Genomic DNA, 17680 nt, shown 5'->3' on the forward strand with positions numbered 1-17680 from the left:
TATCTAGTAGTGGTATTGCTGGGTCAAAGAGTGTGTACAGTTTTATAGCCCTTTGGGCATAGTTCCAAATTGTTCTTCAGAATGGTTGGATCAGTTCACAACTCTGCAAATAGTGCTATAGTGTCCCAATTTTCCCACATCTCCAACACTTATCACTTTCCTTTTCTATCATATTAGGCAATCTGATAAGTGTGAAATAGTATCTCAGAATGATTTTAATTTGCATTTCTTCAATCAAGAGTGATTTAGAGCATTTTTTTCAAATGACCATACATAGTTTCAATTTCTTCTGAAAACTACCTGTTCAGATTCTTCAACCATATATCATTGGGTGGAATGACCTGTATTCAGAACATTTGTCCATTTCTCTATATATTTGAGAAGTGGGGCTCTTTATCAGAGAAACTCACTGTAAATTTTTTTTCACTAATTATTATTTTGTATTATCTTCTACCCTATTCCTTTCCCCCTCCTGTTTATCCTTCTCTCTTTCTCCTTTCATTCTGTCCCTCCTCAAAAAGTTTTTTGCCTGACTACTGCCTCCCCCAGTCCACCTTTCCTTCTATTAGGTTCTTTCCTCTGCTTCTTCTCACATCCCTCTCTCTCCTCCTTCCCTATAGAGTAAGGTTGATTTCTATACCTCTCTGAGCATGTGTATATTTTGATGAGAATTAGTTTTCAGTATTGTCTGACACCATCCCCACCCATCTTCTCCTCCACTATAAAAGTGCTTTCATGCCTCTTTTTGCAGATGATTTACTCCATTCTACCTCTCCTTTCTGTTTTCTCCCAGTACGTCTCTCATCCCTTAATTTTTTTTTAGATATCATCCCATCATATTCAACTCATACTCAAGCCCTCTGTCTATATAGACTTCTAACTGCTTTAATAATGATAAAGTTCTTAGGAGTTGCAAGTATCTTCTTACCATATAGGAATAGAAACAGTTGAAACATATTGAATCCCTTATGATTTCTCATTCCTGTTTACCTTTTATACTTCTCTTGAGTTTTGTATTTGAAAGTCAGATTTTCTATTCAGCTCTGGTCTTTTCATCAGGAATGCTTGAAAGTCCTCTTATTTCATTAAATATCTACTTTTTCCCTGAAGGATTATACACTGGTTTACTGGGTAGGTGATCTTTGTTGTTATCCTAACTTCTTTGCCCTCTAGAATATCATCTTTTAAGTACTCCAGTCCTTTAATGTAAAATTGCTATATCTTGTGTGTTCCTGACTGTAGCTCTATGATATTTTAGTTTTTTCTTTCTGAAGGAGCTTGCAATTTTTCCTCCTTGGCCTGGGCATTCAGAAATTTGGCTCTCGTATTCCTAGGAATTTTCATTTGGGGATCTCTTCCAGGAGGTAGTCAGTGAATTCTTTCAATTTCTATTTTACCCTCTGTTCTAGGATATCAAGGCAGTTTTCCTTGATAATTTTTTTCTAAACCCATACCCTTCTGTCTTAGAATCAATACTGGGTATTGGTTCTAAGGCAGAAGAGTGGTAAGGATTAGGCAATGGGAGTTAAGTGACTTGCCCAGAGTCACACAGCTAAGAACTGTCTGAGGTCAGATTTGAACCCAGGACCTCCCATCCAGTCTGGGCCTGACTCTCAATCCACTGAGCCACCCAGCTGCACTGCTTGATAATTTCTTGAAAGATATATAGGCTCTTTTTTTTTTTTTAATCATGGCTTTGTGTTAGTACAACAATTTAAAAATTATTTTCCAGCTCTGTTTTTCCACTGAGATATTTCACATTTTCTTCTATTTTTTTTGACATGTTTCAGTTTCTTACTGTCTCGTGGAGTTATTAATTTCTACTTGCCCAATTCTAAATTTTAAGGAAGGATTTATTTATAGTGACTTTATGTGCCGTCTTTTCCACTTGGACAATTATTTTATAAGATGCTCTTTGTTTTCAGTGAATTTTTGTACATCTTTTTTCCATTTGGCCAATTCTACTTTTTAAGAAATTTTTCTTTTCATTGGATTTTTGTGCCTCTTTTTCCATTTGACCAATACATGTTTTTATGGTTTGTTTTTTTACTTCAGTACTTTTTGTGCCTCTTTTACCAAGATATTGACTACTTTTTAAAAAATAATTTTCTTGTATCACTCTCATTTCTTTTCCCAGTTATCCCCATTTGATTTAAGATTCTTTTTTGAGCTCTTCCAGAAATTATTTTCCTGAGACAAATTTATATTTTTCTTTTGAGACTTTAGATGTAGCTATTTTGAAATTGTTGGCTTCTTAAATTTGTGTTTTGATCTTCCCTTTCACCATGGTAACTTTATTTGGTCAGGTTCTTTTTTTTGTCATTTGCTCATTTCCCCAGCCTATTTATTGACTTTTAATTTCATGTAAAAGTTGGACTCTGTTCCTGGGGTGGAGGAGGGAACTGTCCCAAACTTGATTTTTTTTGTGCTACTGCTTCAGAACTAGTTCTGGAATTCTGTAAATTTTTAATCCTTCCAAGGTGGGTATGATCCAGAGTGAGGTGTGGTCACTGCTCTGCTGGCCTGTACTGTGTTTTTTGAGTGACCACAAGCAGCAGAGCCAAGATAGCGGCTTAGTAGCAGCAAAAGCCTGGAACCTCTCTAACTATCCTTCCAAAATAGTCTTTAAAAGGCACCTCAAAAGGACAAGAGTCAAAGCAGGACAAGTGAGGGGGCTTTCCCATTGAACACAACTTGAAGGTAGGCAGAGAGAGAGAGAAAGAGAGCTGATTTTCATGGGATAAGGGGGAACAGGAAGCAAAACTACACACAGAGGAATGCTGGCTGACTCAACACCCCTTTACCCCCTCCTGTGCCAAGAGCCTGGGCAGAGGCCAGCTTTGGGATCCTGGGACGTGGGCTACACCAACAAAAGAGCACTTCAGACCTACCCCTTGAAGCCCCAGGCCCTGGCATCAAATCCAGGAAGTCCAAAGCATTGGGCCCTCTCAGTTCTACTCAGCAGCTGTGAAGACTTAGCCCCAGGGCAAAATCCTGTAAGCCAGAAGTAGACAGAATTGGCAATTGATTATATGTTTTGAAGTCTGCAAGTACTACTCTTCCTTTATCTCTACCACTTATTTCATTCTAGATCTTTTAGTTTTCTAAATGAATTTTATTGTTTTATTAAGTTGTACTGATTTACCTCTATTTTTTAACCAAAGTAATAAAAATTCATACGAAGTAGTAATAATCAAAACAATTTGGCATTGGCTAAAAAAAGAGGTAAATCAGTGGAACAGATCATATATACATGAAAATGAAAACTAATGGGACCCAACTCAGTGTTCTATGACCTATAAAACCTAAATTACCTAAAAAAGAAAGATCTATTTCATAAAAATTGCTGAGGAACTGGAAAAGATCTGGACTAAATTTAGACTTAGACCAAGTCATACCATATTTTACAATAAATTCTATTAAGATTTGTGACTAATATTGAAGCAGAGAAAAAGACTGTATAGTTTTTACAGATATGGGTAAGAGATGTAGTCTTAACTAAACAAGAGATGGTGGCAAATTGCTAAAAATAAAAATGACAATTTTGTTTATATTGAAACTGAAAAACTTCTGCACAAAAGGCGTCAAATGAAGGGGAAATCTTTTTATCACATTCAGGATTTGGTATCCAAAGTATTTAAAATGATCTGTAAGATCAGAAGCAGTACCCCAAAAAACAAGCAGTCAAAGAATATGAAGAATGCTCACAACAATTGCAAACTATTAGAAACATATGAAAGAATATTCCTATCTCTCTGCAGTGTTTAAGTAGGTTGATTATTTTTTTAATCTATTCCTACTTAAGTATTGATCAGCCCCAAGATAATGATAGCCTTTCTCCCTCCATTTTGCTATTAATTCTGACTGCTTGGACCCAGATACACAGGTATGGATTAATGATGTCACTGAACTGTACTTTGCTTATGAGAAATGGGGGGTTTTGTGGAATTATATGAGTAAGATATCAGGTCTTTCCCAGTCATTAAAAGTCACCAAATTCTTAAAACAAACCTATACTTATAATTTCACAACTCTAGAAATGTTTTGTTCCAACCTAGTTAATATCCCTGAGAGTTTCAAAATTATTTTTAAAAAATTTTAATGCTATTTTCTCTTCTCACTCCTCTCCTTTCACTCACTCTTCTGCTGCTTTTAATCTGATTTCTAATCTCATAGTTAATCTGAATGCTTTCTCCACCATTGCCAGTGTTTACTTAATTACCATGTCCCATGGCCTTTTCGCAGTCGTCTTCTTCCTTCTAAACCAATATGCAGCATTTGACAGTGATTACCACCCTCTTCCCCTAGATAATTTTTCCCTTCTGGGTTTCTTTCTTAGTTTTCTTGCTACCTATCAGACTGATCCTTCTCCGCCTTCTTTCTGAATCATTGTAGATATTCCTTCCTTTAACTACCAATATGTCAGTATGCCTCTAGGTTATATCCTGGACCTTCTCTCTCTAGATATTCTCTTAGGATCATATCAGCTTTTGTAGGTTCGCCTCTGCACAGATAGCCCCCATATCTTAGAGATCCAGTCCTGGTCTCTTTCTTGAGCTCCATTCATAGGATCATTGACTGACTATTGGATATTTCAAATTGGAATAGGCATCTCTAACTCCAGAAGACCAAAACAGAATTCATTATCTCCACTCCCTCATCTTCCCCCCTCCCCTTTTCTCAAGTCCTTCCTAGTATTTGTATTTCTATTTAGGATACCACCATTCTTAAATTCACCCCAGGGATTGCAGCTTCAGTCAACCTTGACTCCTCACTCTCCCTCACCTCATATAGCCAATCACTTGTCAAGTCTTATTCATTCAACCTCCACAACATCTCTCATAGCTGGGACAGATATCTTGGTTCTGTTATGAGGATTTGAAGGGGGAAAAAAGGAAGGATAAAAGGAGAAACATGCTGATGTTTCTCCATCAGAAATGTGGTGGTGGAATTATGTGGCTGCACAATGGAAGACATCTACATGGTGAGTGGTGATCTGGGGGAGGGAATTCCACACTGTGTATACAAGTTAGGGTTAGGTTTTTATAGTCTGGCCCTCCAACGGTTTGAGGGACAGTGAACTGACCCCCTGTGTAAAAAGTTTGGGGACCCCTGCTGAAGGGTATATTAAAAGAGAAAAAAATAAATAGAGCTAGAATCCAAGTGGGTGCCTTATATCACCTCTGTGTTATGTAAATGCAGTGGAATTAATGTGCTGTAAGAAAAGAAGAAAGACAAATTTCAGAAAATCTAGAGTAGTATGAATTGATACTGAGTTGAAAAAGACCAACAATTGTTTATTTAAGGACTTTATGTATGTGTGTGTATTTAAGAATTAAGGAAAGCAATATTATAAAGAAAAACAACTTTGAAAAACTTAAAAGAACTCTGAGCAGTAAAATAACCAACCATATTTCCATAAGTTCTATGATGAACAGTTGTTCGTTTCCTAACAGGTTGATGGGAAAGGATACAAAGGGAGATTATATTGTGAAGATGGCCACTGAGGATTGGGTTTGCTATGTTCATTTGTTACAAGAGGTTTTTTCTTCCTTGTCTTAGTTCTTAATGGGATTTGGGTAGAATGGAGGAGAAGGGTTAGCAATAATGATACCAAGAAAAGAACATTGAAACTTTTTTAAATGGGCAGAAGGGACCCAAAGAAATTTCAGTATGAAAATCAGACCATCTGGGCAATTTTAAAAATAATGTGTTATAATAAAATATAATATAATAAAAACATGCTTTCAAAAAGAAAGACAATCATTATGAAGTGGAGATTCATGATTTCATATATAATCTTTGTGTTCTGTGTATGTGGAAACTCTCTGGGTTGGGTTTTGTTGTGGTGGCAGTGATTTTGTTTTTGGTGTTTAAATTCAGAATGTTACAAATAAAATAAAATAAAAATTTGACCCCTTCTCTCCAAACACACAGCTGACATCCATCACCCCTCTTCTGGACTGTTGTATTAATCTCCTAATGAGTTTCCCTACCCCAAGTCTTTCCCATCTCTAATTCATACTCATGGGGCTGGCATAGTTTTATTCCTAAAGCACAATTCTGACTGTTTCACTTGCCTACTTAATTAAGTCCACTATGGCTTCCTACTAATTCCAGAAACATATATAAACTCCTCTGTTTGGCTGGTAAAGGCCTTTACAACCTGCCTCCAACCAGCCTCATTCCATGTTTCTCACTTGCATGTACTCATTGGTCCAGCCAAACTGGGCTTCTTGCTATTTCTCAAATACTGTCTCAGTGCCTTTGCCCATGCTTGTTTCCCATGTCTAGAATGCACTCCCTCCTCCTCTGCATCACAGAATCCCTAGTTTCCTTCAAAGCTTAGTTCAAGAGCTGTCTGTTCCCCATTTACTCATGTTTTCTCCCTTTTATTTAGTTTGTATATCCTTATGGTGTGTACATATTGTTTCACCCAATTTGAGGTAAGTTTGTTGAGGGAAGGAACTATGTTTTTGTGTTTTTGCTCCAGTGCCTTAAATTGGGTCCAGCATGCAAGTGGTGCTTTAAAAAGGCTTTTTGATTTGACTGATTTGTTGTTCTGAATTATTATAATAGAACTGGCTCTACTTCAGAGATGGTTACCTTGAATAGGAGCTACTGTGCTATACCTATGACATTGGTTAATAAGAACAGAGTAGGAAGAATTAGGCTTCAATATACCATTTGAAATGGCCACCAAGAGCATCTTGGCTATGCTATGAAAGATAAGGAGGTGATATATTCTTCTCTATTAAATAGTTTATGTTAGGGTTGTGCTTGGAAGGATGGGAGAGAAGTAGATGACCTTTAAGATCTCTTCCATGCCTTTGATTCTGTCCTTTTCCTCCTTTATTCTGGGACTCTGAATGAAGCAGTACGAATAGAAGCAGCAGAGAGAAAACCACCTCTGGTGCTCTGTCCATGAGGGAGGCAAAGGTTTGATCCTTTTGCTAAATGAAAAATGCCATTTTGGCCAGTAATGCAGAGAACCTGTCAGAAACTGCAGTAAAGCTCGATGGCCGAATCAGCCCATTAAGCAAGGCACCTGCAGTTCTTATTTTAGAGCAAGTATCACCATAGTAGATATTGAGCAAAGAAAGCAGGAATATTTCCAGAACATTTTAATGGAGTTACTCCCTCTTCATTCCTTCCTGAGAATTGCTGTGGATAGAAATTAGCTCCTGTGGGCTTTCCCCACAAGTTAGTGGCTTCTTTGCAGCTACAGAGAAAGATGGTTTTTGTTTTTGGGATTTGAAATTGGGGCCATCATCACCATCAGTTGAATGAGTGCCGATGAAGTCTATTTTGGTTGATTTCTATAGTCCTCAAGGAGTTGGCACATGCTCTAACTGACCATATTCCATTAATACTTTATACCTCTCCCTAGTATACTTTATTCCCTTTCAGAGCTTCGAAGTGAAGAAGGTCCATAAAGGAACTCCCCTATTTCAGTTTTCTTATAGTCACCTAACCCCATGAACTAAACAGAAACTACCTCTAGATTTGGTTCTTAAATCCACCTGTGTTCTATCTCTAGGTCAAGGGCTATTCAAGAACAAGGCATTAGTGACTAAGTTTTTCTGGTTTTTCTCCTCTTTAACATGGTGGCTATTTGGAGAATAATTTCCATTTGGTCTGAAAAGATTATAGTGAGTTATAAAGCCATAACCCATTTAGCAGAATAGAGCAGAGGTTTTTGTTTGTTTGTTTATTTGTCAAGCCACTATTCTTGTTTTCTTCTTGGATCGATAGACTTAAGCAAACAATTCCAGACCATCCCTACTGCCCTCTGGTGTAATGTTCTTTTGGCTCAGTGCCTAAAAAGTTGCTTATAGAATTGATGGAAGAATACATAATCTCATTCTGCTCTGGAATGCATTTACCTTGGCAGACCAGAAATTTATAGGGAATATGCAGCAGTCTCCCTGACAAAAGATTGCTCTATCTTGGCTTCTGATCACCTACCCGCTTATCATCCCATCTTCTGGCCCCAGCAGTCTGGCAGTCCCTTGTGAGCAACTTTTGAGCTACTGAGTGTCCTCAGGAGACATTCAGCTTTAGAAATTATACAGCTTGCCTGGCTGAAATGTTAAATGTGTATAACGTAGGATGCAAGAGATATGTATATAGGCCCTCCTGGGGACTTGATAGCTATGCATTGTTCTCTTGTGGTTGCATTTTATTTTGTCCCTTTCCCCTCTTAGAACTACTCTTCCCTCCTCTGTCCTCTTTCTTCCCAAATAGGTCATGAAGCTTGAAAAGAATTTCTTGGTATTTTTACCCTTATTTCAGTTTCCTTTCTTTTTCTAAAACTAATGTTTTGAATAATAACCTCTCTTATTACCTAGGTGCAGTTAAAAAAACAAAACCAACTCTTACCTTCCATTTTAGAATAAATAAGTATCCGTTCCAAGGCAGAAGAATGGTAAAAAGCTAGGCAATTGGTAGTAAGTGACTTGCCCAGGGTCACATAGATGCAGTTTTAAGGTATACCTTTCATTTTTATTTTAATACTGAAATATGCCAATATTTTAAGACCCTAATATACCAGGATTAGGATGGGAAATATAGAAAAGGAAGTTTTGAGCTAAAAATGATTTTATTTCTAAGGTACTTTGATTAGCATAGGAGGGCCTGATAACCATGCTTAACAGAGTGGGTCTTCTGAATGTTATTGTTCAGTAGCTTAGTAGGTTTTCTTGGGAAAAATGCTGAAGTGGTTTGCCATCTACTTCTCCAACTAATTTTACAAATGAGGAAACTGAGGCAAACAAGGTAAGTGACTTGCCCAGGGTCTAGTAAGTGTCTGAGGCCAGATTTGAATTTATGTCTAACTGACTCCAGGCCTGGTCCTCTTATCCCCTAGGCTCTTCTGACTAGGATATCCATTAAGGAGACAATAGGACTTAGTTTTTTTTTTTTTACATTCTGGTTATTTTTTTTTCTTTCTTTCTTTTGAAGTGGAGCTGGAAGAGAGGACTAAACAAACTATAACCCCCAAGACAAAGTAGTGCATAGACATCATTCCTCCAGACAATTTGATATTTTGTGTGTGTGTGTGTGTGTGTGTGTGTGTGTGTGTGTGTGTGTGTGTGTCTAGGGAGATCTCTGTGCCAATGAAATCACAATTGTGTGTTTGGTACTTTGGACTAGACATTTAGGGAATGTCAAACAATGTAATATCATATCAGGTATCTAGATTATTGATCCTCTTCTAGACAGAGAAAAAGGAAAATGACTTACAAATTAAGTTTTCATACTTATTTGATGGTTTAGTTTTAGAAAATAGCTGCTTTTTATCTCCCCCCCCCCTTAGTTTTTGAAACAGCAATTTGAGGAAAAAAAAACTTTTGTGATGAGGAAACATGATTGCTGTTTTCAAACATTTGCACTACACTTTTTCTTTGTTGCTCTAGAAAGGTAGAACTAAGGCCAATGGGTAGAAGTTAAAGGGATCTGTGTTTCGCTGCTATAAAAAAGGACTTTCTAAAAGTTAGAGTGGAAAGGGCTTTCACAAAGTAGTAAACTGTGTGTCTTGGAATTGTTCAAAAAGCGACTGACCAACTTTAGAAATATTATTAAAAGGAATTCCTTCACTGAAAAGGAGGTTAACTCCAATGACCTTTGAGGTTTCTTTCAAATCTTAGATTTTATTAATTCAAGATAACATTTATTTATCATCTTATGTATGGAAGGCACCATGCTAGGCAACAAAAGGGATACAAAGATGAGTTAAAATGTGATCCTTTGCCATAAGGTGCTTCATATTTAATAGGAGAAATGTATACAGATAGCTGTAACAAAAGAATTCAAGTGAACACAAATGGGTGATCCAAAATGCTATGATTCTTTGTTTCTGTTGAGGTATCTCAACCAAGAACTGTCATTTATCTTTGATTATTTCAAATTAAAAAGCTTTTGTACAAACAAAACCAATGCAACCAGAATTAGAAGGAAAGCAACTTGGATAACATTTTTATAACAAAACTCTGACAAAGGTTTAATTTCAGAAATATATAAGGAACTAAGTCAAATTTACAAAAAATCAAGCCATTCCCCAATTGACAATCAAAACAATCAATAAGCACATGAAAAAGTTTTCTAAAACCCTCCTGATTAAAGAAATGCAAATTAAAACAACTCTGAGGTACCACCTCACACCTAGATGATTGGCCAATATGACAGCAAAGGAAAGTAATAAATGTTGGAGGAGATGTGGCAAAATTGGGATACTAATACATTGCTGGTGGAGTTGTGAATTGCTCCAACCATTCTGGAGGGCAATTTGGAACTATGCACAAAGGGCTTTAAATGAATGCCTGCCCTTTGATCCAGTCATACCATATTGCTGAGTTTGTACCCCAAAGAGATAATAAGGAAAAAAACTTGTACAAAAATATTTATAGCCGTGCTCTTTGTGGTGGCAAAAATTGGAAAATGAGGGGTTGTCGATCGATTGGGGAGTGGCTGAACAAATTGTGGCATATGTTGGTGATGGAATATTATTGTGCTGAAAGGAATAAAGGAATGGAGGGATTCCATGTGAACTGGAACGACCTCCAGGAAGTGATGCAGAGTGGAAGGAGCAGAACCAGGAGAACATTGTACATAGGGACATTATGGCACAATCGAATGTAATAGACTTTTCTGCCAGCAGCAGTACAATGACCCAGGACAATCCAGAGGAACTTGTGAGAAAGAACACTGTCCACATCTAGAGAAAGAACTGTGAAAACAGAAATGCATTAGGAAAATATATGCTCGATCACATAGTGCAAATAGGGATGTGATTAGGGTTTTGATGTTAAAAGATCTCTCTACTGCAAATATGAATAACATGGAAATAGGTTCTAAACAATGATACATGGATAACCCAGTGGAATTGCTTGTCAGCTTTGGGAAGGGGGAGGAGAGAGCAGGGGAGGGGGAATTATGAATCATGTAACCATGGAAAAATATTCTAAATAAAATTTTAAAAAACTGTCATTCATGACATAAATTTCATGTTTTACTAGTGCTTCAAATTTAGAGCACCAATCAGTTTGTGATCACATATTTGTAATTTCTGTGCCGAGCCTATAAATCTGTGGTGTGTTTTTTTTTGTATTTTGTAGAAGACATAAACATGGACTCATTGGCCATTTTTTTGGTCAGTTAACCGTTTTTAAAAGTTGTTTTTCATTTATTGATTGGGATCCTAGTGTCTGGAAGCTAAGAACTCATGTAGCACTGATTCTTCCCCCCCCCTCCCCCATATCTCAAGAATCTTGTATATCTTCTCTTCTAAATTGAACTAAGAAGGGAAGGGAGTGTCTATGTTGACTATTGTTGGGAAACATTATCCCCTATTAGTATGTTCTGTTTTCAAGAGTGTACTGGGGATAGATATGGAATTAGAGAGTTTTCAAACTCATCTTTTCAGAAGAAGAGTAGTTAAGACTTGAAGTCCAGTCAGTGATCCATGAGAGGGAAAAGGTCTCCAAACCATTATTGGTGCCAAACATGTTTAACTTCCAAGTGTTGTTTTGGGGAGAAGAAATGAGTCTTCATGGAAGTAATATTTCTATTTCTAGCTGTCTACTTTTTTAACAGTGCTGGCTTCCATGATAGTAACTAGTCCCTCTGAGGGATGTGAGATGAGTCACAAGGGGCACCAAAGCAGATTCCCTTCTTCTTTGGAATTGGAATGAGCAGGGGCAAATCTGTCCTGATGCCGTGAAAGTGCCCTGGGGCTTTGGAAAGAGTTCACTAAGTCTTGTCCCAGCAGAGCCTTCTATGGGAAGCCAGGTTAGAGTTTGGGAAGGCCTTCATGAGAGGAAGCCCAGAAAGCTGCACTGAGCCAGCTTTTTCTGTCCAGAAGAACAGAGACACCAAAATATGAAATGGAGGTCTGTATGTGGGGGATTTGTCTAACACCCTTACTTTCTTTATACTTTTCTCTTGCTGTAGGTGTCTACAGACGCTGCTATATTCTATTGAAGATGTCTAACAGTAACACTACTCAAGAGACCCTGGAAATAATGAAAGAATCAGAAAAAAAACTGGTAGAAGAGTCTGTGAGCAAAAATAAGTTTGTATCCAAGGCATCGAGTAAAGAAGAAATTGAGAAAGAGGTTGAGGAGGATACTAATGTTCGGCAGGAGACACAGGTAAGTGATCAGAAAAGCACACCACAGCTCTACCTGGAAGGGTTCCTGTTGCATGCCTTTGGCAGATGTCTCAAACTTCCTTTTTTTTATATTTTAATTTCATTTTCTTTCAAAAGGCCTTTGGCTTTAAAATAATAAAGTCCTTCCAGACATAGAGCAAAACACAATTCCTCACCTCAGAATCACAGTGCATGTAAATGGCTTAACTCTTTACTCCAGATCTCGATCTAATAATATCAACTTAGTAGCCATATCCTAATATACTTCAGATTTTCGGAAGAGAAGAAAGAAAATAGAATCACAAGCATGTGATGGGGCAAGTCATGAAACGTTGCAGTCATTAAAATCTCGCAACCAAAACTGTGCATCTGTCCTAGTGCACAGTGTTAAAATTCATATCCTGGTTGTGTTAAAGCAATCAGCATTTAGTGGGTCAAAAATAGGCTCTGAAATTGCCACTTGGTGTAGGTGATTGAGCAGTGTTTCACACCTTAGCGGCCATGTTGTTTTCTGCCCAAGTCTAAACTGCAGAGTAGAGAAGAAGGCAGTTCTATGACCAGACAATATTTCTTCCTTCAGGATTTGCCTTTTCTTCTGTGAACTTACCTGGCATCAGAATCAATTCCAGCCAACCCAGAATGTTCTTCTATTCCCCTACAAAGAGTAATCCTAAATTTCAGCAAATACATTGACTAATATTTCTTTAAATAACCTGGCCTCCAAGTTCTTCAGTTTTCTTATTTCCCATAATCTGCATTGCCATGATCCTCAGACATACACAGGAATTCCCATACTTTGATCATCAATGCTCTACTCTCATGTTAAAGAATTCTGAGAGTGTGGACTATAACCATTTATCATCCCACATCATCCTATTCCTGATTATTCCTAGGCCTGTTCTTTATATGAAACATGACCTTTAGTCCCTTGACCTCTCAGTATGCTTTCTGGCTTGCCTTGCCTAGTTTTCCTGTCATTGTTCAAGCTGTGTCATACAATATCCCTGTATCTCATCATCTGTCTCATCTATTTCTAATTATTTGCTGTTGAACAACAGTGGAAAAGGTTACACAAGTGTGCTGACTGGGTCCACTACAAATTTATGTAGTCTGTCTTCTACTGGACCATCACAACAGCCAGATATTTCTTTTATTTCTCTCCAGTTACTCCTTATAGCAGCCCTATTTTGCTCACCAGATATTCCTCAGCAACTTCTTCCCCCTCTCTTGCTTCTCTTCATCCTTTGCTCAACTCTGCTTCATCCTTTACCCCTTCTCTGGCCATCATTTCCCATTTTCTTCTCCTCATGCAGGCCAATCCATTTACTTGTATCCTTATCCAAGCCCTTCCAGCAGCAGTCATCTCTGCATTCACTCTTTGATCTGTTAATCATTTTCTACTCCATGATGCTCTTTTTTCTAGGCTTTCAGGCCGCATTCTCTAGTTTCTCCTCCTTTCTATCTGCCTATGCTTTCTCAGTCTTCTTTACCACATCCTGTTTCAGGTCCTACCCTCTAACTATTGGTTTCCCACAGGGTTCTGCCTTGACCCTTTGCTCTTCTCCTGCTATACTGTATGATCTCATCAGCTCCCATGGATTTAATGATCATTTCTGTGATTGTGATTCTCAGATATCCCAATACCACTCTCACTGTCCCCTGTGCTCACAATCTAGATGTCATCCTTCACTTCTTACTCTGTTGGCAAAGCCTGTTGATTTCATTAATGCAGCAGCTCTCAAGTATGCCTCCTCTCCTCTGATCTGCCACTGTTCTGGCACAAGGCCACATCAACTTAGACTTGGACTATTGTTATAACCTGCTGATAGGTCTGCCTGCCACAGATCCATCCTCACTCCAAACCATCCTCCATTCTACCACCAAAGTAGTTTTCCTAAAGTTCAAGTCCAGCCATGTCTTAACACCATCACCACCACACACTCAGTAAACTCCAGCAGCTCCCATGTTGTCTCCAGGGTCAAATGCAAAATCATCTGTTTGGTGTTCAGAGCCTGTCCTCCCTCCTTTCCAGTTACTTTATTCCCCAAAATGTACTCCTTGATCCAGTGACACTGGTATCTCTTCTGATATTCAAACAAGACATTATATCTCTTGACTCTGGACTTTTTGTCTGTCCCCTTGTTTTGAATTCTCTTACTCTTCATTTCTATCTGCTGGCTTCCCTGGCGCTGGAGGCCATCAGTCCACGACGCCTTGACAGAGTCACGGGTGGTAGCTGGGGAGACCACAGAGTGGTCCTTGGCGAGATGTGACTGTCCACACTATCCCCCCTCTTTCATCAATGCCCCTTACCTATGAATTGACATGATTATTATTCCCCCTAGTCTCAAAAGAAATATTGCAAGAGCAAAACAGCTGTACCTAATTCTCCAAAACATCACCAAAAAATCAGACCCTTAAACCTAATCTAAAAAAGACTATCACGAGTTAACTTTTACTTAGGTACTGTAAAGATTAAAATTTAGGGGAGATGGGGAGACTGAGGCAGGTAGAAATGAGTTTCTCTCTGCAAGGAGTATTATATTTTTTTAGAGGTTTATTAAAGGCTAAAGATTAAAGAATATACAAGTAAGAAACATGTGCCTAGGCCAGAGGCCTAGACAAAATAACCTCACATCACGCAAGAGATGAGCCTGCTCCAAAATGGAAGTCCAAAAAGAGCCCAGAGAGAGAGAGAGCCCTCAAAAGCCTTTGAATCAGCTTAAATACCTTCTCGATCTCGGCCCAGGTGAGATTACAAGGCATTCTGGGGAAGTGGAGCAAAGGCTCGTGGGGATTGTAGTCCTGTATTCAAGTCTATTTTTTACAGTACATAATTCCCAGCAAAACCAAGCCCAAAATTTTCTCATGAAGCCAGCACACAAATCAATCATAGAGGCCCATACAATATGTACAAGTACATTAAGCTTCAATATGCCTCAGTAACTCAATTACACAAATCAGTAACTCAAACTCCCTAGTAAGCCACCTATGACAAAATCCTTTATCTTGTATTCTGTCTGTAATCACAATACAAAAATATAGAATGTTAATCAAGTGATTTGTTAAAAGTTAATGTATCACTTTTCCAGTGATCTCTCTTTGATTTTGTGTATCTGCATGCCAAAAAAATGGGTATAAAGATCAGACATTGGGATAGTGGAGCAGCTCTCAGATGCAAAACAATCCCATGGCTGTAATGATTAAGCTGTCTTCCGTTTGTTATTTTTGTTGACTGATTGTTCCCCACCAGTTGGGAAACCCTGAAATCTTGGACAAGGGTGGACTTTGCCCGTGGCACCCCGGCTTCCTTTAAGTTCCAGCTAAAATTCCATCTTCTATCAGAAGTCTTCCTCAAGTCCTCTTAATACTTGTCCCTTCCTTTCTTTAAATTATTTATGCTGCATACACATCTTGTTTGTGCATATTTGTTTGCCTATTGTCTCCCCCCATTAGAGTATGAGCATCTTGAGGACAGAGATTGTCTTTTACCTCTTTTTGTGTTCCTACAACTTAGTACAGTGTTTGGTACATAGTAGGAACTTAATGTGTGTTAACCGACTGACATAAATCTCTTCCTCTCTTCTGGCTGATAGCTACAAATGTGTTAAGATATTCCAGGGCCCTCAGAGTTTCCTATTGTCCTATTAAACTGTCATCCTGTATCTTTCTTCCCTTTCATAGCCATAGTTGTAGAAAAATCTCTCTTCTACATCCTCTCCTCTCATTCTCTTCTCAGCACCTTGTAGCTCCTGGCTTCTAACATCATTTATGTGAAACTACTTTCTCAAATTACCAATGTTCACTTAATTACCAAATCCAATGGCCTTTCTTAGTCTTTATCTTTAACCTTTCTGCAGCACCCATATTGCTAACCATCCTTTTCCTCTAGGTACTTTCTCTTTTCCGGTTATTCTACTTGTCTCATTGATTCTTCTCAGCATTCTTTCTGAATCATTGTTGATTTTTCTCCCTTTAACCTTGGATATGTCCCTAGGCTTTGTCTGAGACCTTCTCTTTTCTCTATATACTCTATACTAGCTCTTAGGGCTTCATTTCTTTACAGATGACTCCCATAGCTATAGATAGATTCGATCCTGATCTAGCTCTTGAACTCCATAGGATCACTGACTGACTATTTGATATTTTAAATTATATGTCCTATTGTTATCTCTAACTCAAGAAATCTCAAGCAGAAATCATTGTCTTCTCTTCTCCCCCCAATGCTACTTTTCTTCCTAATTTCCACCTTACTGTTGATGATACTACTATTCTTAAATTCCCCAGCTTCACAGCCTTGAAGTCATTCTTCACTTCTCATTCTTCCTCATCCCGTATCCCATGTCAGTTTGGTCCAGTCTTGTTGTTTCTGCCTCTGTGACATCTCTCATATCTGTCCACATGGCTATCATCCTTTTTAAGGTGCTTATCACTTATCTTTTAGACCAGGGGTCCCCAAACTTTTTACACAGGGGGCCAGTTCACTGTCCCTCAGACCACTGGAGGGTCAGACTATGGCCTAACTCTAACCCTAACCAGACAGCAGTATATACAGTGCCGCTCACCATGCTGACATCTTCCATTGTGCAGCCACATAATCCTTTGCGCGATGCCTCGTTCTAAGGCGCCACGCAAAGGATTATGTCACCGGAAGTAGTACTGTACATGAGCAACACTGCGCTTTGCAGCACCACCACATACAGTGCTCCTCTCACTGACCACCAATGAAAGAGATGCTCCTTCCGGAAGTGCAGTAGGGGCCACATACGTGGCCTTGGAGCCACATGTGGCCCAAGGGCCAGAGTTTGGGGACTAGAATCTAGACTATTGAAATAGTCTTTTAATGGGGCTCCCTGTCCTAAGTCTTTCCTCTTCACTGGCCTGTGAGAGTGCTTAATTATGTTTATTGTTCATTGGCTCCCTTTTATCTCTAGAAACATGTTCTCTAGAAATATGTTCATTGGCTCCTTTTTATCTCTAGAAACATATACAGACTCCTCTGTTTGGCTTGTAAAGGCCTTTTCAATCTGCCTCCAACCAGCCTCATTCCATGTTTCTCACTTGCATGTACTCATTGGTCCAGCCAAACTGGGCTTCTTGCTATTTCTCAAATACTGTCTCAGTGCCTTTGCCCATGCTTGTTTCCCATGTCTAGAATGCACTCCCTCCTCCTCTGCATCACAGAATCCCTAGTTTCCTATGAAGTTTAGTTCAAGAGCTGCCCATTTACTCATGTTTTCTCCCTAGCATAACCTTTTATTTAGTTTGTATATCTTTATGGGTTATTTGTGTTCTTTTCCCCAATTTGAGGTAAGTTTGTTGAGGGCAGAAATTGTTTTATTTTTGTCTGTGTAGCTCCAGTGCCTTAAATCAGGCTTGGCATGTAAGTGGTACTTAATAAATGCTTTTTGATTGATTGACCAAGCCCAACTAAAATCGGCCATTTCCTTTACTGCCTGGGAGAAATGGTGCTTTTAATAAAGGATAGGAAACATCTTTTTTACTCACTCCGAATACTGTCTAAAATTA

General features: G+C 38.5%; 1 protein-coding gene across 16 annotated transcripts in view; it reads left to right on the top strand.

Moving 5' to 3' along the window:
• The window catches only part of R3HDM2 (R3H domain containing 2), a 178140-nt gene that overhangs the window by 108348 nt on the left and 52112 nt on the right, over positions 1-17680 (top strand). For all 16 annotated transcript variants that reach the window (XM_056797792.1, XM_056797801.1, XM_056797789.1 and 13 more), the window contains one exon: positions 11953-12152. In XM_056797792.1, coding sequence (XP_056653770.1) covers positions 11985-12152 — 168 coding nt within the window. In that variant the 5' untranslated portion in view covers positions 11953-11984. The remainder of the gene's footprint in view (positions 1-11952; positions 12153-17680) is intronic.

The sequence above is a fragment of the Monodelphis domestica genome, chromosome 5 (assembly GCF_027887165.1).
Source record: "Monodelphis domestica isolate mMonDom1 chromosome 5, mMonDom1.pri, whole genome shotgun sequence".
Taxonomy (NCBI): Eukaryota; Metazoa; Chordata; class Mammalia; order Didelphimorphia; family Didelphidae; genus Monodelphis; species Monodelphis domestica.